We start from the raw sequence: 23,953 nt of genomic DNA, 5'->3' as shown, positions 1-23,953 counted from the left end.
TTAAAGAATTTATTACAGTTTTACACATGCAGCAACTGAGATGCAAAGCAGTTAAATGACTTTCCCAAAATATCAAGCTAGTGAGTGGCAGAGCCAGTAATCAGGTCTTCAAAACATAAGACTGGTGAACTTTCCATAACATTGTTTTATAACTAATGTGCCAAGTGCTTTCAAATCTCCTTTATTTTTGAATAGATAGAAGCCCCAATAGGTCTGGAAGACTGTGTTTTATCAAAATATCCCCAGTATGAGATCCAGGACTCTGGAGTCATTAGTTTCTTTTCTAATTTTATCCTCTTTGTAGTTTTAGGCAGAATTTTAATCTCTTGGGCCTCAGGTTTCTCAAGAGTGAATGAATGAATTGTACTTGGTCAAAACTAGGGTCTCTTTCCGACTTGCAGTTCTATTATTTGAATCATGAAATTTGATGCCAGGTAACGTGTTAAGTGATTTCCGTATATTGTCTCATTTGGGAAACATGGACCTTGCTTAGGTTCTCATGTATCCGGTTACCAAGTAATTTAGTCTGAATTCAATCTCACAATGAAGTTAATTTTATTTGAGTTTGATAAGCTGCAAAAGAAGTTATAACCATTCACAAAGCTATGCAATCACTCATCCCACTTTGAAAGGAACCAAGACTCCTTGGAGAAATGGCTAATTCCAGGTCTGGAGAAGGAGATATAGAAAATAATCCTGAAATATCTTGTTCTGCCAGAACTTTAGAAAAAAAACTATCAAAGATTCAGAGTTAGATGAAACAAAATAAAGGTACTCCCACTGGCAAAAGATGGAATCACTTAAACATCAAAAAGAAAAAATAATAATGACTGCAATTAAGACTCATTTGACAAAAATAAACTCAAAATGGATTAAAGATCTAAACATAAGACCAGAAACTATAAAACTCCTAGAGGAAGACATAGGCAAAACACTCTCCGACATAAATCACAGCAGGATCCTCTATGACCCACCTCCCAGAATATTGGAAATAAAAGCAAAAATAAACAAATGGGACCTAATTAAAAGCTTCTGCACAACAAAGGAAACTATAAGCAAGGTGAAAAGACGCCTTCAGAATGGGAGAAAATAATAGCAAATGAAGCAACTGACAAACAACTAATCTCAAAAATATACAAGCAACTCCTGCAGCTCAATTCCAGAAAAATAAATGACCCAATCAAAAAATGAGCCAAAGAACTAAACAGATATTTCTCCAAAGAGACATACAGATGGCTAACAAACACATGAAAAGATGCTCAACATCACTCATTATCAGAGAAATGCAAATTTCACCCAATCAGAATGGCTGCGATCCAAAAGTCTACAAGCAATAAATGCTGGAGAGGGTGTGGAGAAAAGGGAACCCTCTTACACTGTCGGTGGGAATGCAAACTAGTACAGCCACTATGGAGAACAGAGTGGAGATTCCTTTAAAAACTGGAAATAGAACTGCCATATGACCCATCAGTCCCACAGCTGGGCATACACACTGAGGAAACCAGAAGTGAAAGAGACACGTGTTCCCCAATGTTCATCACAGCACTGTTTATAATAGCCAGGACATGGAAACAACCTAGATGTCCATCAGCAGATGAATGGATAAGAAAGCTGTGGTACACATACACAATGGAGTATTACTCAGCCATTAAAAAGGATACATTTGAATCAGTTCTAATGAGGTGGATGAAACTGGAGCCGATTATACAGAGTGAAGTAAGCCAGGAAGAAAAACACCAATACAGTATACTAACACATATATATGGAATTTAGAAAGATGGTAATGATAACCCTGTATGCAAGACAACAAAAGAGACACCAATATATAGAACAGTCTTTTGGACTCTGGGAGAAGGCGAGGGTGGGGTGGTTTGAGAGAATGGCATTGAAACATGTATATTATCATATGTGAAACAGATCGCCAGTCCAGGATCAATGCGTGATACAGGGTGCTCAGGGCTGATGCGCTGGGATGACCCAGAGGGATGGGATGGGGAGGGAAGTGGGAGGAGAGTTCAGGATGGGGAACACGTGTACACTCATAGCAGATCCATGTTAATGTATGGCAAAACCAATACAATATTGTAAAGTAATTAGCCTCCAATAAATAAATAATTTTTTTAAATGACTCCTTTGAAGAAAAAGAAAAAAAAAAACCTCCTTGAATGTTTTTTTTAATCTGTGAGTTAATGATGCTCAAAAAGAGAAAACAAAAAGAAATATTAGTTACCAATTACTGCATAATAAACTACCCCCAAATTTAGAGTCAAAGAGCAAATACTATCTCACATAGTTTCTACAGGTCAGGAACCTGAGAGCAGCATAAAGATTGGTTCTGTCTTAAGGTTGCAGCCGATTTGTTGACCGAGGCTACAGTCATCTGAAGGCTTGGCAAAGAGCTGACAGTTCCACTTCTAAACTCACTCATATGGCTGTTGGAAAGCTTTAGTTCCTCACCACCTGGGTCTCTCCTTAATGTATGGCAGCTGGCTTTCCCCAGTGTGTGATTTGAGACTATGGGAGAAAAAGAGACACCAAGATGGACACCACAGTTTCTTTTATTACCTAATATTAGAAGTAACATAACATCATTTCTGCCATACTCAATCGGACACACAAACCAACCCTGGTATAATATGGGAAGAAGCTACACAAAAGTATGAATACTGGAAGGCAGTGCTCATTGATGGTTATTTTGAAGAATGGTTAATGTATAATAACAGCAGCCATGGCACCTATGGCACCGCTGTTTACCCTGAAAACTGGCAATTAAATAGAAAGGTAAACATTTATTCTGTCTTTTCTGTTAGAACTCACATTTCAGAGTAACCAAACAACCCTGAATTGATAGGTTAAGGAGACAGAATCCTTCTTTTAAAAGGAATTCCAAATCATAAATGTGGGGGGGAAAATACTGAATTAGAAAATCCCGGTTTTGCAATAAAATACTTGATTCAGGCAAAGTTCATAAGTGGATGAAACCACCAGATGAAAGGTTGATGAACTTTACCTGAAAGGATCCAACTAGCAAGTGCTGATTCACTGATCAATCTCAGCATCACAGAGAGTGAAATTATCTGACTTTATATGCCTCCTGATGTAAAGTAAAAGGAAGTAGGTAGCACCACGTAAAAATAATGCTTACCCATAAAGGTAAACCAAACTCTAAACCTTTAGAGCTAACATCTAGTTAACAAATACAAGGCTAGAGAAACAGATTAAATGGGGATGAACTTAGACCAAGCCAGCATGCGGAATATTCAGGACAAATGACCAAATGTGTACGATGGGGGAGAAAGTGAAAGATGGAGGAACTATTCTAGATCTAAATTTAGAAAGAGTTAAGACAAATAACCAAATAAATTACATACACTTTAGATCTTGATTCAAAAAAAGCGGCATATTTTATCTATTTGGGAAATTCAAAATGGACTCAGTATTAGATGGTACCCGGGAGTTATTTTAATTTTGATAGGTGGGATAATGACATTGTGGTTCTATTTTAACAGATGCATTCTGAAGAACGTAAAACAAGAAATAACACGTTTGGGGCTGCGGTTGCGGAGGGTTTCTAGGGAACTCCTCAACCAGCGAGTTGATGATTTCCTAGAAAGTCACCGGAAATGATTATTGCAGGACTAGGAAGTGGAGCTAGAATAGATTCCTTTATTCTGTCATTTCTAGAGGAGAATATCGGCAGGAAGGTCTGTGTCTCCAGCCAACGTGGGATGGGACTGTAGCTGACGGGCTTCCAAGCTGCCGCTGGGGTCTCCGAAACCGCCGAGGGGCGGTTGGAGGAGGCCGACACCGCCACCTGCTTCACTTAAATCTTAATACACCTCCTCCCAGGGGCCCGGAACGGCGGGCAGGGGTGGGGCGGGGCTTTGGGGCCAGGTTCCCCGGGGTCTGGAGTCCGCCGCGGATTCGTGCCCCACCAGGGCTTTTTCCTCCGCCTCCCTCGCGCTCTTCTTGCTCTCAACGGCCCCTTACTTTTTTTTTTTTTTTTTTTTTTTTCCTCATTTATTTTCTTCCCCAGCATCCATTCGTGCGTTCTTTCATTTGGCCAGTTTCTAGCTGAGCGACTGCTGGTGCAGGCACTGTTTTAAACGTTGGGAATATATCAGTGAACAAAATAGACAAAAAGTCCGTGCTCTCAAAAGCCTAGGAGCTTACATTATAGTGAAAGGAACACCTACAATAAACAATGGAAAGTAAATAATTAATTTATGCACCTGTTGGAAAGTGCTGTATAGGAAAGCAAGGCATGTCGTGATTGGAAAGGAGGGGCTAGGCTGTAATTTTAAATAGGGCACCTAGGTTAGGTTTCCTAGGGAGGATTACATGCAAGCAAACAGTTGAAGGAGGCAAGATTATTCATCCTGAGGATAGCTTGAGGTAGAGGGAACAGCCAGCGCAAAGTCCGTAAAATGGAACCGTACCTAAAAAGGAAGAGAAAGATCTGTGGGACTGAAGGGGGTTGAATGGGGCGGGGGGGAGGGAAGAATAGTAGGAGAGGTAATAGCAACCCTGTAGACTTATATGCCACTGTAAGGACTTTAGCTTTTATTTTGAGTGAACAGAGACGATGCAATGAGATTCTTTAGGGCCTTATGTGCTACTCCTCATTTTGAGTAAGATAGACGCATTGAGGGCTTTTAAGCAGAGAGGTGAAATAATCCAACTCAAGTTTTAAATGGCCCACTTTATTGTACTGAGAAAAGACAAGTAGAAGACAAAAGACAAGGACAGAAGCAGGAGACCAGTTTGATGGCTAACACAATACAGGTCAAGGCAGGCAATGGTGGCTTGGGCCAAGATGGTGGCAGGAGAAGTTGTATTCTGGATATATCATCATCTTCAGTTTGTTCCTCTTCTCCCTCATCTCTCATAGATAATCCAGATTCTCAGGGATTCCTTCTTTTCACTTTGGTCACATCCCTCTATTCTCTCTTCCCTTCATCAAATATACAGGAAAACAAGGTATGGGATCACCACTAGCTTGTTACTGCTGATGAACCCCACATCTAGGGCAGTATTGATACATCAAACCAAAAAGCAGCTGCCCTATGGGTCAGGAGCAGTCTTTTGACTGGTCTCACCAAGGCTTGTATACCTGAAAGGAGGCTGGTATCCACTGGAGCCACTTCAAAACTGGTTATCTGGGCAAAGCCAGGATTGACTTTAGGAGCTGGGTCCAACCAGCAGAGAAGAAACTGGGACAGTGTTAGAAGACTGGAAAAGAAAAGAAAGAAAGAAGACTGGAAAAGAAGACATGCAGCAGGTAAAAAGAGGAGAATCTGCAGTATATCACAAGGAGGAAGAAGTGAGTCCAGGAAAGGAGGAAAGCGTTGGAAGTGTGGTGGGCTTGGATTGACTGTAAGGAAGTTTTCTCCTTCAAAATACTTTTTCTGGATTACATGGTGATGTTTTTAAGTTATAGAATAATTGGATGCCATTTCTGTTTTTCATTAGGTATATCAGAGACTGAGCCCATGTTTTTCTCACCCCTTTTGGTAGTTTGGAGAGTTGACTTCCATGAATAGAACCTTATAATTGGTTGCATAACCAACCAATATGCAGCTTCCCATAAATTTTCTGTCCCTCCATAACTTCTCCAAATGTTTTCTATTCCTTGCAATAGATCGTGGTATCAGATGAGAGTCCAGGATCACCAAATCACCTTTGCATCCCTGATAGCATGTTCCTACAGGAAAGAGGTAATGTACACAGGGTATTGTGGCAGGAGTTATGGCAGCTAAAAATGGGGCAGGAACACAGACTAGGTGAGAGATGCTCCTGGGGCCTGGAAATATGCTCATTATTGAGTATTTATAGAAAAATCTAGTATTTCTGTGCTAGGCTTGGCCTGGTATTGACAGGAACTAAAGTATTCTGTTTCTGCCCTCATATTAAATCAAATTTGGAAGAAAATAAAAATTCACAAGAAAAGATTCTTCAAAGCAGTTTATGGAAGATAGTGAATGTATTCATCCACTTATTATATGTTCAACTCGATATATATTTGGCAAGTAGCTTACATGTGTGTATATGTATATTTGCACATGTTAAACTTGTATAATTTGGTAATGCCTCCCCAACCACAGTTTTACTAACATGTAAATTTTGATTGTATGTCATTTTATTTCTGTACATCTGTTAACCCTGAGATTTTTACATTATAGTATAGGTATAACTGAGAAATAGAAGAAAAAGCCATGGCAAAAGAAGGAGCAAAGGTTTTGTTGTGAAACTTTGGGAAAAATAAAGAAGGGGAAATGTGGGACTGGGCTTTAGAAATGCTCTTTGGTGGCATATATGAAGAGAAAAGTGGATAAGATTTGTATGCTGTGCTAAGCCTCTTCAGTCGTGTCTGACTCTGTGTGACACTATGAACTGTAGCCTGCCAGGCTCCTCTGTCCATGGGATTCTCCAGGCAAGAATACTGGAGTGGATTACCAGTCCCTTCTCCAGGGGATCTTCCCCATCCAGGGATGGAACCAGCATCTCTTACGCCTAACCAGCATTGGCAGGCGGGTTCTTTACCACTAGTGCCAGGTGGCACTAGTGGTTTGTATAGACAGAGGCTGTTAGAGGCTATTAGACAGAGGACTAGGCACCTGGACACTCCTAAAATAGGCTTTTAGGATGATACATATTACATGCAAAGAAAAAAAAAAGGCAAAATGAATTTCTAAGCATATTATTGGAACTTCCAGAAGAGAAATCTTGAAACTTCTACTGTAAAGTAATCATAAAGGAAAAATTAATACTATAGAACATATTTATCACAATTTTAAGAGGTAGAAAATAATGGATATTGCTTAACTTGGTTGTCAATTTTATTTCATTTTTTTAAAGTTTAAAAATATATATAATTTTATGGTTCACATCGGACCTAAGTATTCCAGTCCTTTTTTTCTCAAAAGATATTGAATTATCTTCCTATAAGTGATTTTTAGGGCCATAAAGTTTACAATTACTTAGCATAATATGTAAATAAGTTAATCTCATCCTGGATAATATCTGTACATTGCTTTAACAAATAGTTTTGTCATGGGCTGAATGTTTCTATCCCCTCAAAATGCATATGTTGATGCCCTAACCCCCACTCCAGTGTTATGATATTTAGGGGTGAGGCTTTGGGAACTAATCAGTTTTAGATGAAGTCATGAAGGTGGGACCCCAATGATGAGATGAGTGTCCTTAGAAAAGGAAAAGACTCTCACCCATGTGTGAATTCCCCCAAGTTCATTTTTAACTGACCTTTCAAATTCAGGAACTAAGAAATAAAGTTTAAGAATCACTACAGTGAAGAGAATTCCCTCACACTCCAGTCGTTAGGACTGCTGCTGTTGCCTAAGTTCAACCGCTGATGGGAGAACTAAGATGTCACAAGCCGCAATGCACAGTTCAGTTCAGTCTCTCAGTCTGTCCGACTATTTGCGACCCCATGGATTGCAGCATGCCAGACTTCCCTGTCCATCACCAACTCCTGGGGAAAAAAATCACTACAGTGTTTACCAGGGGCTGAGGAAAAGGAAAAATAGAGTTGTTGTTTTGTTGTTTAATGGGTATAGAGTTTCAGTTTTGCAAGATGAAAAAGTTCTGGAGATCTGTTATGATTTTCAGTTCAGTTCAGTCGCTCAGTCGTGTCCAACTATTTGCGACCCCATGAACTGCAGCACACCAGGCCTCCCTGTCCATCACCAAATCCCGGAGTCCACCCAAACCCATGTCCATTGTGTCAGTGATGCCATCCAGCCATCTCGTCCTCTGTTGTCGCCTTCTCCTCCTGCCCTCAATCTTTCCCAGCATCAGGGTCTTTTCAAATGAGTCAGCTCTCCGCATCATGTGGCCAAAGTATTGGAGTTTCAGCTTCAACATCAGTCCCTCCAATGAGCACCCAGGACTGATCTCCTTTAGGATGGACTGGTTGGATCTCCTTGCAGCCCAAGGGACTCTCAAGAGTATTCTTCAACACCACAGTTCAAAAGCATCAATTCTTCTGCACTCAGCTTTCTTTATAGTCCAATTTTCACTTCCATACATGACAACTGGAAAAGCCATAGCCTTGACTAGATGGACTTTAGTTGGCAAAGTAATATCTCTGCTTTTTAATATGCTGTCTAGGTTGGTCATAACTTTCCTTCCAAGGAGCAAGTGTCTTTTAATTTCATGGCTGCAGTCACCATCTGCAGTGATTTTGGAGCCCAAAAAATAAAGTCAGCCACTGTTTCCACTGTTTCCCCATCTATTTGCCATGAAGTGATGGAAACAGATGCCATGATCTTAGTTTTCTGAATTTTGAGCTTTAAGCCAACTTTTTCACTCTCCATTTTCACTTTCATCAAGAGGCTCTTTAGTTCTTCTTCACTTTCTGCCATAAGGGTGGTGTAATTTGCGTATCTGAGGTTATTGATACCTCTCCCGGCAATCTTGATTCCAGCTTGTGCTTCTTCCAGCCCAGCGTTTCTCATGATGTACTCTGCATAGAAGTTAAATAAGCAGGGTGACAATATACAGCCTTGACGTACTCCTTTTCCTATTTGAAACCAGTCTGTTGTCCCATGTCCAGTTCTAACTGTTGCTTCCTGACCTGCATATAGGTTTCTGAAGAGGCAAGTTAGGTGGTCTGGTATTCCCATCTCTTTCAGAATTTTCCACAGTTTATTGTGATCCACACAGTCAAAGGCTTTGGCATAGTCAAGAAAGCAGAAATAGATGTTTTCCTGGAACTCTCTTGCTTTTTCCATGATCCAGCGGATGTTGGCAATTTGATCTCTGGTTCCTCTGCCTTTTCTAAAACCAGCTTGAACATCAGGGAGTTCACTGTTCATGTATTGCTGAAGCCTGGCTTGGAGAATTTTGAGCATTACTTTACTAGCATGTGAGATGAGTGCAATTGTGCGGTAGTTTGCGCATTCTTATGATTTTAGTGTGGTACCTTTGTTATAAGCGTTGAGCCAATATTGACACATAATTATTAACTAAACTCTAAACTCCCTTTGGCAACCCACTCCAGTATTCTTGCCTGGAGAATCCCAGGGACAGAGGCTGCCGTCTGTGGGGTCGCACAGAATTGGACATGACTGAAGTGACTTAGCAGCAGCAGCAACAGTTTATGTTAGGATTCATGCTTTGTGCTATACAGTTATATGGGTTTCTACAAATGAATAATACTGTATATCTGCTATTAAAGTAGCATGCAGACTATTTTGATGCCCTAAAAATTCTGTTCCACATATTCATCCTCCACCCCTCATTGTGAATATTTTAACACTATTGAAATACTTAGAAATAGTTAAAATGGTAAATTTTCTTTTATATTTTTTACCACACTTTAAAATAGTTTTTAATGTAAGGAACACTTAGGAAAAAAGGCACTACAAAGTAACAAAACTTTTGTAATTTATGAAGAAGATATGGTAAAAATCCAACTGGGATGTATATGGAGGAGAGTTTGAGTTAAATAAGGGTATGCTTTGTCAAAAATTTAAGATTTATACATCTTACTGTATATAAATTTTACTTTAAAAATAAGAATGTAAACAAATATTCAACTTTAGTTAATGATATCTGTCATAATGTTAGGGGTGATGTATGCTGATGTCTTCAACTTACTTTGAAATGCAACAAAAAATAAAATGAATTCATAGATAGTTAGATGGACAGATATATGATAAAGCAAATATTGCAAAATGTTAATAGTAGAATGTCAGTGGTGAGTATATGGATGTTTCCTATACAGTTCTTTCAAGTTTTCTGTATATTTGAAAATCTTCATTATAAAATGGTGATTGAAAAAAAAAATGGGAGGTTAAAGTTTATTGATATTATAAGGAAAAGAACTGTTATGGAACATTTCGGAACAAAGCGTGTATCTGCTGTGAGCTCTGTGCCTGCCAGGTGGTTGGTTTCCCAACCAACCAACTTTTTGAGACAAAGAGTTATAAAGTAACAGACTTTCAGAGGAGATAGTGGGGAAACTGTGTGGAATCCACAATGATTGAACACAGACCTGTTTTGATCAAAAGCTAAGGGTGACATAGACCAAAGAAGAATCTTCTTGACATATTTCTGAAGAAAGAAGCCAGTTTTTTCCTAAATTGAGGTTTTGGTGAAATTGAAGTGAGAGTTTTGGGGTCCTGAGGCCAAGGGATAACCCTAGAGTCTTACCAATAGGTGACTTCAGACCAGAAAGGAATGGTCTTAGACTAGGGAGTATGTTGATAACTATCAAGAAAGATAAACCACCATAAACACTGAAGCTACAGAAAGGCCAGGTTGGCCTGCAAGGAATAAAACAGGGCCCCATTAACCCGTAATGTGAAACTGTACTTTTTCCCAAACCATATGGATTATACCTGGTCATTTGTACACTCTGAAAAAGTTTCTTTTGCATTTTAAAAAGTGGTGTGTGTTATACTATACTGGGAGGGCAGTTGGGGGCAGGGAGCTGAATTGCTTAATACTAGGGAATTAATAGGAAAAAGACTCAGAATCAAAGGGGGAAAGTGATTTTCTCTAATAAGAACGAGAGAAAAAATTTTTCTAGTGAACTAAGTGGAAGTAGACCAACTAGTAAGTTACATAAAGAAGGAAGCTTTGGACCTATCCCTTTTTATATATATTTACTTATATTTCCTTTAAAAAAATATTTATTTGGCTGCATTGGGTCTTAGTTGCAGATGCAGGGTCTTTCACCTGATAGTTGCAGTGCCCAGGATTAGTTACTCTGTGGCAAGTGGGATCTTAGATCCCTGACCAAGGATCAAATTTGTGTCTGGATCACCAGGGAAGTCCCTCCGTGGATATTTCTGATCCATACCTCTCCTTTTTTCCCCTCCACCTCCACCCCAAGTCTTTCTGGACCAAATTACTGCAACATTCAAATACAGGAAGCCAAGCTATCATATTAAGCTGGTAGTCAGTGATTTGGGCCTTTTAGGTCTTCTAGGATTAAGGTAGACAGAGTAAAGGATTTAGTAGGTGAGAGAAAAGAAGAGTGCACTTACAGTTGGCTTGGCTGCTAGCCAGGTCATGATACCTCACACTGGAAACTGAGACTAGAGGAATATCGGAGAAAGAGGATACTGTAACTCAGTCAACTTACCCCCTAGATCAGAGCTTCATAAGCTTCTAGGTTGGGGGAGGAGAGGATGAAAGTAGGCTTCATTAACACTATGCTGAATTGACTCTAGACTTATATCCCTTCTCTCAGCTCTACCATTTCCTCAGTGCCCTGCCTTAGCCAGAGATGGAAGCCAAGGAAACCTGCCAGGAGCAAAACATACAGTGATGAGCCAGCCTCAGGTGAGCTAAGGCCCCTTCCTTCTTTCCTGAAAATATATCACTGTCTCTTAAATGTGGCCTTGTCCTCACTCCCAGGTGCTCCCTCTCATAAGGGATGCTTTTTCGGATGACAGACCATTTGTGGATTGTTTGTTCTTTCGTTATTTTTTGCTGCTGAAAGCCCATGTTCCTTTTCACCTCATCCCCAGATACACACCAAAGAGTAACAGACTTTCACTTCTGTAAACCTTCTCCCTACAAATTCTTTTCTTCTGCCTCTGTTTCCTGAGGGAACTATGAAATTGCCTCCCACAACAGCAGGCGCATGTTATTTCAGGAGTCAGTGACATTTGAGGATGTAGCTGTGAACTTCAGTCATGAGGAGTGGCAGTGTCTGACCCACGCTCAAAGGCACCTCTATAAAGATGTGATGTTGGAAAATTATGGGAACATGGTGTCACTCGGTAAGAACCTTCCCTGTGCTTGGCTTAGTACTTTCTCCCTTCTTTTTTCTTTTCATTGCTTTGTTGATGTGTATGGGGTCTCATATTGAAAATCAGAGCCCTTGTTCTTTATCATCAGCATCTTCCTCCCAAATTAGTTTTGAGTTATCCCTGTTTACATAGCAAGATAATTTCCTGGCTAACTTACTTGCTGTTTTCTGATTCTCTGAAGTGAACTCTCTCTGAATAGAACAGAAATCCTTAGCTTCTGTTCTCCCTAGATTCTTGCCTCCTCAAGCCTCTCATTTTCCATTAAATGCTCTGTATCCATCGCCTAGTCATGAACTCCTTCCTAGTGACTGAAAGCAGATTAGCCTTCCTCTACAAACTCCCATTCTACTAAAAAGAACAGGGAAAATATAACCAACCAGCAGTTTTCCAGAAACTCTTTCTTTGCCTTTCTGAGTATTGACTTCTGAGAAAGTCCTTCAACCTGTTTCATTTACAGGTTACCAGACCCCTGAATAAACCCTTTTCTCTGCCCAAATAAACATTTCTTTCCTATTTTCATATGCAAACAGAGGGATCAAGATAAATGTTAGGACAGTTCTTTGTTGCTATACACACTTATTCCTTCTTCCTTCTGTACAACCAGGATTTTCATTTTCTAAACCTCCTTTGATCTCCTGTCTGGAGCAAGGTGCAGAGTCCTATGTTCAGGATCAACAGGACTGGGAGTTCCTGAGCTGCTCCTATCCAGGTGAGTGCTAGAGAAGCTCTCTGTCCCCTTGTGTGTTCCATGTGACAAAATGGTTATGTTCTTAGTGGTGGGCCATCCATCCTCAAGGGCCCAGAGGAAATCTACTTAGGAAATCTTAAAGGCAGAGAAAACATATTATTTGGGTAACTATTCTGTCATTATCTAATTGGCTCTTTGCAACATATCTAATAGAATTTTTGCGAGTTCTTGCAAAAAGGCTCTGACAATTTATCTGCACTCTGTGTATCATTTACTGCAATGCTCAGGGAACATTGCTTTTCTGCCTCTGGATTTTAGGGGGTTTTGTTTGTTTGTTTGTTTTTTCAGGACCTTCCCTCTTTCAGAGTCCTGAGCCTTTGACCCTTGTCTTTTTGTATTCTCTCTTATTGTGAAGTAAGATGACTGACAGTGCTAACTTGTACCTCTTTCCTGGGCAGCCGTCTCATGTTTCTAACTCCTGATTTTTATTTGAATATTGCATTGTCATCTAGGAAGCAACATATCTAAAGTCAAACTCATCTCACCCCCCAAGGCTGTCTCTTCATTAAGCTCTCCCTATTTCTATATCTGGTTCTACCTCTTTCTTACTTTTCTTTCCATTCCCTGAACCTCTTATGTAGTGAGTCATTAAATATTACCAGCTCTTCATTTAAACTATTTTCTACATTTATCATTCAAAAAAAATTGTCCTTTGCTTACAGGGCAACTCCAGCTTCCCTATCCAAATACCTACTCTTCCGTCCTACCTTCCATCTAAAAAGCATAATTGGGCAACTGTTATGTGCCAGATATTACATAACATTCTACAGATAGACAGTCAGGTAAGATATGGGACCTGACTTCAAGAAGCTTGTTTTCTACTGGGGAAGGCAGATAGGTAAAGAAGTAATTATACAGTCCAGTATGATGGGAGTTACTGAGATATATAGATAAGGATAAGCACCTGGTATACATAAACAGAGAGGAAAAACACCTAAATCTGACCTGGGGACCAAAAGACTGCAGGAGGAATGATAACTGAACTAAGTTATGTGGAATAAGTGAGGTCACTTCATTGAAGGAGGGGAGAGTCCTTCTAGGCAGAGGGGAATAAGAATGTGAACTGTGAATAGTTCAGTATGACCAGAGCAAAGGACTTGCAGTAGCCAGTGGAGACACTACAGGAGCAGTAGACAGAGGCAACATCATGACTGAATGAGTTTTTGGTAAACTACAGACCTTGAACTTTATTCTTATACTAACAGGTAAGATGATTAAGTATTTAGTTCAGTGTTGCAGGTGCTTTACATACATTGACTCATTTCATTAGGGTAACCTAGATCCCATTTTACTGATAAAAACAATGGGTCACAGAGAGAAGTTGCATCATCCTCCCAAGTTGGCACAGTTGTTAGGTGTCAGAACTAGGACAGTGAGCTGGGGCTCTTGACTGTACATTTTACTTCCTGTCTGGTTAACTATGGAGCATCATTGAAGTATTTTAAGCTAAAAAGTGATGTGATTAGATTTGATTTTTAGAAGGAATAATCTAGAGGCAGTGTACAAGATGGATTAGAGAGGAAGCAGACTAAAGGACTTTTGAGGGGTATTGAAGCTAGCTAGTGAGAATGCACTAGAAATAGCAATGAAGAAGGGATAGAGTTAGGAGATAAAAAGAGATAGATTTGGACTCTGGTTGCCAATAGTAAAAATTAACTCAAGCTAGCTTCAGCAAAAGAAACAAATTTACTTATTATTCAGGGTGTCATGGAACTTAAGAGCAAGTATACAGGAGGCTTAAGAAGGCCTGGAATGCCATCAGGCTCTGCTCTCCAGCTGTCTTCTCTGCTATTCTGTGGGTCTGCTCCATTCTTCTTTCTTGGCAGATCAATCTCTGCTTGTCAGTCCCAGTGGCAGAGCTTTCCATCCCCTATACAACACCCATATCCCAACACCACTCAAATGTAAGTGCTAAAGATCTAGCCATCTTCAGAGCCGGGCCTTACCTGCTTTCATATCATGATTCCAGAGTTCATGAGGAGAGAATCTGGCCTGGTTTGGATCAGGTCTTCCCCAGATCTAACCTGTCCTACCCAAGTGGGCAGAGGTACACCACAGAAATATACCTCTCCAAGGTCCACTGTCAGGAACAAAGCAGACACATCCTTACAAAGGGGGCTACACTGGCACTTGAGCACCACCTCTGCAGCTCACTTCACCGGTAACATTTGTAAAATGTTAGTGAGTATTAGAATGAGTTGAAAATGATTTCCAGTTTCCTGTTTAGGGGCTTAGGTGTATGAAGTTATCGTTTGCGAAACTAGGAGATTCTAGAACATGAGTAGACTTTGGAAGGATTTATGTCAGGTTTACTCAGTTTTGAATATCTTCATACTTTTCAGTGTTTCAGCCTCCTTTGACCTTTGCCATAATGTTAGCAATTCTTCAAGCGTGAGAAAGTCATTTACTCTTCCAACAACTTACCATTGCTTCCCCTGTTCCAACGCACTTATCTCCTTTCCTCTGGACATCTGACATTTCTATTTTCTTGTTTAAGTATCAGCTGCCAAGACATTGCCTGAGAGTGAGAAGGCAAGATCAGAAGAGGAGGTTTTTGAAAATGGAGAAGTATGCTGGGTGAAATTTAAAAGTCTCCTAAAAGTTGTTTCCCAGGATCCAGAGGCTGGAGAAGTTTGTGTACAAGATGTCAAATTAGAGAATCAATGGGAAATGCCTATGAGGGAGAAACGGAGAGAAGAGAAAGAAAGCTGTGAGAAAGTGACTTTCAGGAAAGGAAAGAACCAGAAGGGACTTATAAAACACTTCAGTCCAAACTCAGAATGTATTCTGTATGGAATTCTTACGGAAAAGAAACAGCATGAGTGTACCCGATGTGGCAAAAACTTCAGTTGGCATTCTGACTTAATTCTCCATGAGCGAATTCACTCTGGCGAGAAACCCTATGTGTGTAATGAGTGTGGGAAAGCATTCAAGACCAAAAATCAACTTTTCATGCACCAGATAATCCACACAGGGGAGAAACCCTTTAACTGTACCCAGTGTGGGAAGGCCTTCAGTAGTAGATCCGCTCTTTGCCGACATAAAAAGACCCACAGTGGGGAGAAGCCACACCCGTGCAGTGACTGTGGGAAGGCCTTCAAGACCAGGTACTGTCTCAGGATGCATCAGATCATCCACACAGGAGAGAAGCCTTACGAATGTAGTGACTGTGGGAAGGCCTTTCAGTTTAAGCATTCCCTCATCATCCACAGCAGGAGCCACACTGGGGAGAAACCCTATGCATGTGAGGAGTGCGGGAAGGCTTTCAGCGGGAGCTCAGACCTCATCAAACACACAAGAGTCCACACTGGGGAGCGACCTTATGAGTGCAATGAGTGTGGGAGGGCCTTCAGCTGGAGCTCAGACCTAAGCAAACACAGAAGACTCCACACTCAGGAGAAACACTGTGGGTGCCCTCGGTGTGGAAAAGCCTTCAGCAACGAAGCAGAGCTCACCAAACATAGAAGAATCCACACCAAAGAGAAGCCTTACAAGTGTAAGGAGTGTGGGAAAGCCTTTCATCATAACTGTAAATGCCGGGCTCATGAACGAGGACACACTGGGGATAAGCCCCATCGATGTGGGGATTGTGGGAAAACTTTCCAAGATCAACACTGTCTTACCATCCATCAAAGAATCCACACTGGAGAGAAACCTTATAAATGCTCAGAGTGTGGCCGAGCTTTCAGTGGGAAATCAAACTTGACCAATCATCAAAGAATCCACACTGGAGAGAAACCTTACAGGTGTGAGGTGTGTGGAAAGGTCTTTCATCAGAGCTCAGTCCTGAGACAGCATGAAAGAATCCACACGGGTGAGAAGCCATTTACCTGCCATGAGTGTGGCACGTCTTTCCGTCAGAGCTCAGCCCTGATTGGACACAAGCGAGTTCATACTGGAGAGAAACCTTATGTATGTGAGGAGTGTGGAAAAGCTTTCAGAGTGAGCTCAAATCTTACTAGACATAAGAAAAGGAAACACAGAGTGTGGGAAACCCACAAACTTGGAGAGAGTGGGAAATCTCCCTCTCCAGTAACTGGTTCTCAGACCTTTTCATTCATCAATATTTTGACCACCAACACCTGAGAGTAGTGATTCTGGTGTTTACACTTTTCTCATTTCTCCTTCTACTTCTTATACTGATCCCTCTTGTCTCCTGTGTTGGTTCTTCCTGGTTCTCTGACCCCTCTAATTGTGAGATCTCCCAAGCCTTTGTCCTTGACCTTCCCATTTAGTGTTTCTTCGGTGAGCATTCACTTCCAAGGTTTTGTCTCTCAATAATAGTACTGTAATACTACATACTAGTGTCCTACACATGCCAGGCACTATCCTTTACAGTTTTAAATCATTTAATCATACAGTGTCCCTGTGGGATGAGGAAATTGAGGTATAAAAAAATTAAGAAACCTGTCACAGATCCTGTAACTGGTAAATTCTAAACAAATGCCTGCTGAATGCTCAGACTTCTCTGAGCAATTTCTGTAATCCTATACCACATTTCTTGAATGTGAGGCTATACCTCAGTTTAGCACAGAACATGTTTTTGATTAATAAACATTAATCACTTTTAGTAAGTTTTTTTTATATTTTTTGGCCACAGTTCTCAGTCCCCTGACCAAGAACCAACCCCGTTCCCCTAAGTGAAAGTAAGGAGTCTTGACTGGATCACTAGGGAAGTTCCAGCAAATTTTAAATTAAAACTTAAATGGTACTCTTCTATATAGATTCAGAATTTCTGAGATTCAGCAGAGAAGGAAGACAAGGCAATGGCAGATTTTTTTAATTACAAATAAGTAGAAGTCAAGTGTGAGCTTCCTAGGTGTCGCAGTGGTAAAGAATCCACCTGCCAATGCAGGAGATGCAAGAGATGCAGGTTCAGTTCCTGGGTCAGGGAGATCCCTTGGAGCACAACATGGCAACCCACTCCAGTATTCTTGCTTGGAAAATTCCATTGACAGAGGAGCCTGGTAGACTACTGTCCATGGGGTTGCAAAGAGTTGGATGTGACTGAGTACACACAGAGAAATCAAGTGTACACAGCTCAAGTGGAAGTTTACGTATGGAAGGAGCATGAAGCCTGTCCCACTTTGTTATAAATGTACTAAAAGGTCTTCAGGGTGTTGATTTCTTAAATACTTGTTTTATCTATCTGCATGACATATGAAATAGTCTTTCACAAGGATTAATAAATGTATCTTTTCAAGTCTTTCAGTGTCTCTTAACATCTATCCTTTCTCTTTCAAATGCTACAGGTTATTACTGCAGACAGAATTAAATACACACATGCAATAAGGCTAAGGAAATGGCAACCCACTCCAGTATTCTTGCCTGGAAAATCCCATGGACAGAGGAGCCTGGTGGGCTACAGTCTGTGGAATTGCAAGTGCCAGACATGACTGAGCAACTAAACCACCACATTCAATAAGGCTACTAAGATAGAAATTGAAAATCCTAGAAGAGGATGCAAGTGTGTGTCAGTTAACATAATGACCATAATTCAGAATTAAATTTTGTTCTAAGTTCCCTGACTGGTCAAGAAAGAGATGAGCAGTGGGTTACCCAGTATTTGTCAAAGGTGTTTTACAAGCTAATGTTTTTTAAAACTAACAAGTTTAAGAAATGCTGGCTAGGTGGGGATTTTTCTTCCCTTAAAGACTTCTCAGGGTTTATAATATACTGATGTCATTTCTAAATTTTAAACAAAGGAACTGTAAGAAGCATTGCTTTCCCAAAGGGAAGGACAAAAAGAATCCTATTTGGAGGAACACCTTCATGCCCTCTTGTTTCACAGAAAACATTTTGGGAAATGGTTACACCTTATCTAATTGGACAAGAAGTCCAAGATATACAATTTTCTAGTAGCAAATTGCAAAGGGAATTACATGGCTTATTACGCAATAGACAGATTAAACATTGGTCTTTAGGTTCAGTGTCTACAGTATATTAGAGCATGTTCCTTATATAGGCACTTCTTATATAGTTTGTTGAAGAAAACTGAGATGAAAACATTTAGGCTCTAACTCTAAAATTATTTCTATAGAAGATGAAATTCTGTATATGTGGCTTTTGGATGATACAATGTGACTTAAGAAGAGAGTTCAGGATGTGTCTGGAGGATTCATAGTGCTTTTCCAGTCTTTTTTGAGTATGAAGACCCCTTATTTGATGATGAAAACTTTTCACCAACACCCTGTCCCTCATGCATACACATACTACAAGTAGTTGTATTTTAATGCTTGATGGCAAAATGTTGTCATGTTCTCCAGAAATCTGAGGTTTCATTAATTACAACAGCATATATGCTTTTGTAAAATGTATATACATGTTCAGGATGTTTATTTTACCTCCAAATTATGATGTGCATTTAGATTTTGGACTCAAAAGTCCTTAGCCCATCATGAGAACCCTCAAGTGCATCCTTTCATGTCGCTTCTTTAGTCCATCTTCTAACAGAATCTGGCAAAGTTTCCATTCCAGTTTAAATTCTGGACAATCCTAGAGTGTTGCTGTTTTGTGTTATTGACTGCAGAGTCATATTAAAGATTTTAAAATTTAAAAAATTAAAAAAAAAAAAGAGTAAGGAAACTCTAAAAAAAAACAAACAAACAAACAAACAAACAAATACCGGTTAACTGAAGGAGGTGGCAAGCCTGACATCCCATTGTGAAAGTTGAGCAACCTTTGTATTGACCCCAAATAGAGTAGACTTCATCCTCATGAGTCCATTTTCAACGTGACCGTTATCTCCCTAAAATAGTCCTGTGATCGTGACACCTGGCTTTATTTGTTTTCATTGAAGTATATAGTTGATTTACAATATTTTGTTCACTTCAGCTGTACAATTGCCTTTAAAATTCCCAACTGACTCTCAGTCCTGCAGTAAAAATCCCCAAATTACTAGCTCAAACTCCAGGAATCTTTTGATATTTCTTTAACACTGAAAATGAACATCATGAAAAAACACTGAAGAAGTTTCGGATATTTTACCTGTGGAAAAGTCAGCACATTTTCAAAGAATCCTAAAGTGGGGTGACAGAGAAGGCAATGGCACCCCCACTCCAGTACTCTTGCCTGGAAAATCCCATGGACGGAGGAGCCTGGTAGGCTGCAGTCCATGGGGGTGCTAAGAGTCAGACTGGACTGAGCGGCTTCAATTTCACTTTTCACTTTCATGCATTGGAGAAGGAAATGGCAACCCACTCCAGTCTTCATGAGTGGAGAATCCCAGGGATGGGGGAGCCTGGTGGGCTGCGGTCTATGGGGTCGCACAGAGTCGGACACGACTGAAGCTGCTTAGCAGCAGCAGCAGCAAAGTGGGGTGAATGCTCAGTCACTCAGTTGTGTCTGACTCTTTTTAGACCCCAGGGACTGTAGCCCACCAGGGTCCTCTGTCCATGGGATTTGCCAAACAAAAATTGTAGAGTGGGTTGTCATTTCCTCTTCCAGGGAAATTAGGATAGACGACTCTGCTATATAGTTGTAAATTTCGGAAAATGTTTGTATGCCCTCGGGTCAAGAAAAGATTTTTCAAACAAGCCGAAAAAAGACGATTTTGATACTTTTCTCCATTCCCATCCTATAAGTATTTCCAAATTAGAGGACACTAAGTAAGTGAGCTGAGAGAAGCTGGAGAACGGATAGTGACTATTTTGAGTATAAAGTATTCCCTCGGAGGCACTGGAAGGATCTATATTGAATTGCAGGGCATTCCCAGGAATCTAACATCCAGTCATTTGTTTGTAATAATGATTGTATGCATAAAAGCACTTTTTGTTTGTGTTATTGTTGTATCCTCGGGGCCTAGAATGATGCCGAAAATATACCGGCAGCTCAAATAGATAGGCTAAACAACAATGTATAGACTAATAGATTATTTGAGCGCATGTTTTCCGTTGAGCATTGTTCTGGGGTAGTTACCTATGGCCCTTGGGTAAAACGGGGGAAGATAAGCACTGACTTTGTAGGAGATTAGAACTGCCCACTTCGGGCATGAAGAAAAGTCGTCTAACATCAGGCAGTCTCACAATAAAGAAAACAGCCTTGGCAGCGGTGGGATTCGAACCCACGCCCCCGAAGAGACTGGAGCCTTAATCCAGCGCCTTAGACCGCTCGGCCACGCTACCTCTTCCGGGTGGTGGCCTTTCCTCATTTTCACTAAGAGTGATTGTCTTCCCTTTTCGGTTCCGTCACGTTCCCCTCCTAGGACACTTACCTGGCGTTCTCCTCACCAATATTGCCATAGAATTTCTGCCTGGCGTTCAACCACCACCCAGCCTGATCCCTGATGCCTTGTTTCCCCACAGTTGAGAGTAGCGGGAAAGGAAACCAGGGGATCTGAGCCGCCCTCCCGTTTGTAACCAACCCTGGAGGAAAGAGCTGCAGGTGGTCGTGTGGGTTGCAGGTCCGCAGTGGACGGCGATGTTCCGCGCAGCCGCGACACAGCTGCCAGTCCAGGAATCGTTTTGGATGAGGGAACGCTAGGGGGAAAAGACAACCCGGCGAAAGGAGCAGAGAGCCCAGTTCTCAGGACTAACGCGGTCTCTGCAGAAATGCCCCCAGGACCAAAGGCATTGGGCTGTTCATTTTGAAACGCCAAGGTCTGAATAAAAACTATGAAGAGACGCGGGTTCCATCCCTGAAACGGGAAGATCCCCTAGAGAAGGGCATGGGAACCCACTCCAGTATTCATGCCTGGAGAATCCCATAGACAGAGGAGTAGCCTGGCGGGCTACAGTCCTTGGTGTCGTAAAGAGTCAGACACGACTGAAGTGACTTAGGATGCATGCATGCATTATCCTTAGCTGCAATACTTTAGCAATTACCAGGTGTTATTTTCTAAGGAGATTACCTTAGGAAAATCACTAAGAAAAAGGATTCTCAATAGAGCAAAAGCAACATAGTGACCCCCTACTCTTCCTAAAGCTTCTTTCCCTAGTTTCTCCATATATCCCAAGTTAGGAGCGTCTCTTTTCATCTGCTGTGTCATTTCGAGCCCTCTCCCTGGTTCTCCCTCTCGGTGCCTCACAACACCAGTAGACTCCCCTCCACTATCAGTACTATTAATATGTACTCCCACCAGTTCTGAATAGCAGTATGGACATAATTTGATGGAAACTGACTCATTGGAAAAGACTCTGATGCTGGGGGAAATTGGGGGCGGGAGGAGGAGGGGACGACAGAGGATGAGATGGCTGGATGGCATCACTGACTCGATGGACGTGAATCTGAGTGAACTCCGGGAGTTGGTGATGGACAGGGAGGCCTGGCGTGCTGCGCGATTCATGGGGTCGCAAAGAGTCAGACACGACTGAGCGACTGAACTGAACTGAACTGACCACTTTGTGACAAGTTAACCCTCAAAGACAAAGAGCAATGATATCCTTCTGCTAGGTACTAACTAGTTTAATACTTCATCAGCGTCATCTTGATCCATCAAAGGCATCAATTCAGAGACCAGTTTTCTCTTTCTGAGGTTTGCATTCCTACATGATAAACTAACAAGGGGAAAAAAGAAAATTGAAGAAATAAATTGAGATAAACTGACTATATCAAAGATTGGGCATCAAGAGCCCACTCATTCATTCAACAAGTATTGTTCCTGGGCACCGGGGCACTAAGCTGTACACTGAGTATTCAGTAGAACCATTTGACCAGTGCTATCCTCACCCTCAGAACTACCAGGGAAGGCAAACATTCATCAGGTAATTATAACTCAGGGTTGTAAATGCAGGAGGGCTGCTTTCACATTTAGTTGGAAGAGCTAACTTAGCATAGATCTGGAAAGGCCTGGTTGGAAGGATTTATGAATGCACTGAGGAATGTATGTTGGAGTGAAACAGACCTGGTGAGAAGTGTAATAGGGAAAGTTTGGGTGGAGGGGGGCCAGGGTCAAGATTGAACCTGCAACCCCTTTCTCCAACAGGCCCTCTCCTGGAGGGAAGACAGAGATTCATGAAGGAGTGAGAGATGGAAGCAGAGAGAAAGAAGTGAAGGGGAAATGATCTCCACGCAGAAGAAGAAAATTCAGGTAGCTTTCAAAGAAGAGTCCTTTGTCGCTAATCCAATTAAGTTGATGTGGAAAAATTAATATTTAGAAAAGCATTAAACACATTTAAGGGTTCTACACAGTTCCTCTCTAAAAAAACAGATATTAAACAGAAATGAAGCAAAAGATTCTTGCTACATAGAAAGAAGACAAAATATGACATCATTAAAAGAAGATGTTGTTCAAGAGGTGTTTGCCATCAGGCCTATAGGTTGATTCCCTGTGAAACATTAAGCAAAAAAACACAACAGCTTCAGTATACAGAAATTCGACAAACTACTACTTTTATGCTTGGAGAAAAATAAAATTTCTTACATAAATTGCTATTACATAGGTGTTAAAATGTATTAACATAAGAAGACTGTTGGCAAAATAACAAAGGAGTGTCCCAGCTCAAAGAGGTTTTGAAACTTGGGAATTTATATTTGGGAGTTGGGAAAGAGCAGAAAATGTGCAATTAGTTAGAAAGAGTGCTACTGTTTCATTTAACAAGATCATAAAAACACCATCTGTTTGTAGAGTAAGATCAAGGACACCATGATTTCTATTTGGAAACTTGTGAAAAGTTCAAATGCGCACTGAACTTTTATAAGAAATGAGAAGGAAATAATAAGCAATACACCTGTGACTGTTATTTAGACAAACCAAGTAACAAATATTCGTGCCCCAATACTGTCAGACAAAAGCTAGTTATCACAAAGGCACGAAACTGTCAAAAGTCAGGAGACTAACAGGATCTGCTTTCCCTCAAATAGTTATCAATAAATTTCTCAGGTGAGCATTCAGACATGCTCAATACTTTGCCTGTGTCTTAGTTTTTGATAGTTTTCCTTTAATGATCTAGCCTTCCCCTACTTTCTTTCTTAGCAAACCCCAGACAGTTTGCAAATTCGTAGCTAAAGAGAGGTGGAGACGCTGGGGAGATCAGGCAGTCTGGAGCTCGCCTAGGCCTAAGATTCAATTACCCTGCCAGTAATTCTCCAGCGATCTCCCTTCTCCCAAAGCAGTGAAACTAGAAAATCCACTAGAGAGAGTGCTTTTCAAAATTCAAGCTGCTCTCCCTGATTCAGAAACTCTCCCACAACCAGTGAAGACAAACATCTAGAAAATAGCTTCTCGATTTCTTTCATCTTCATTCGTAACTGTTTTTTCATTATGTTATGCTAATCTCGATCAACTCCTAAAGCTAATCAATTGCCTCCAAAATTTCCCTCTCACTGGATCATCCAATCGAATAAATTAAAATTTGGAGGCATTTAGGAATAGTGGACAGCTTTTTGATCAATGACAAATAACTAACTCATTTACTCATTTTTTGTAAACCGTTGAAATTTACATCATTTGTAATTTTGAGCTTGGAATATCAAAACCATT

General features: G+C 40.8%; 1 protein-coding gene and 1 non-coding gene across 2 annotated transcripts; one reads left to right on the top strand and one right to left on the bottom strand.

Annotated features, from left to right (window-relative positions):
- Positions 3,684-17,731, top strand: ZNF311 (zinc finger protein 311). Its single transcript, XM_005696700.3, has 7 exons — positions 3,684-3,704; positions 4,972-5,281; positions 5,642-5,717; positions 11,222-11,313; positions 11,630-11,756; positions 12,391-12,495; positions 15,032-17,731. Exons 2-7 carry the CDS (start codon positions 5,273-5,275, stop codon positions 16,618-16,620), a joined length of 1,998 nt encoding a protein of 665 aa, XP_005696757.2. The 5' UTR covers positions 3,684-3,704; positions 4,972-5,272; the 3' UTR covers positions 16,621-17,731.
- On the bottom strand, positions 20,576-20,657 carry TRNAL-AAG. The gene has a single exon. It is a non-coding gene; the product is annotated as a tRNA-Leu (tRNA).

Source organism: Capra hircus, chromosome 23, assembly GCF_001704415.2.
Source record: "Capra hircus breed San Clemente chromosome 23, ASM170441v1, whole genome shotgun sequence".
NCBI lineage: Eukaryota > Metazoa > Chordata > Mammalia > Artiodactyla > Bovidae > Capra > Capra hircus.
The sequence above is the reverse complement of the archived record's forward strand: the minus strand, read 5'-3'. Positions and strand labels throughout refer to the sequence as shown.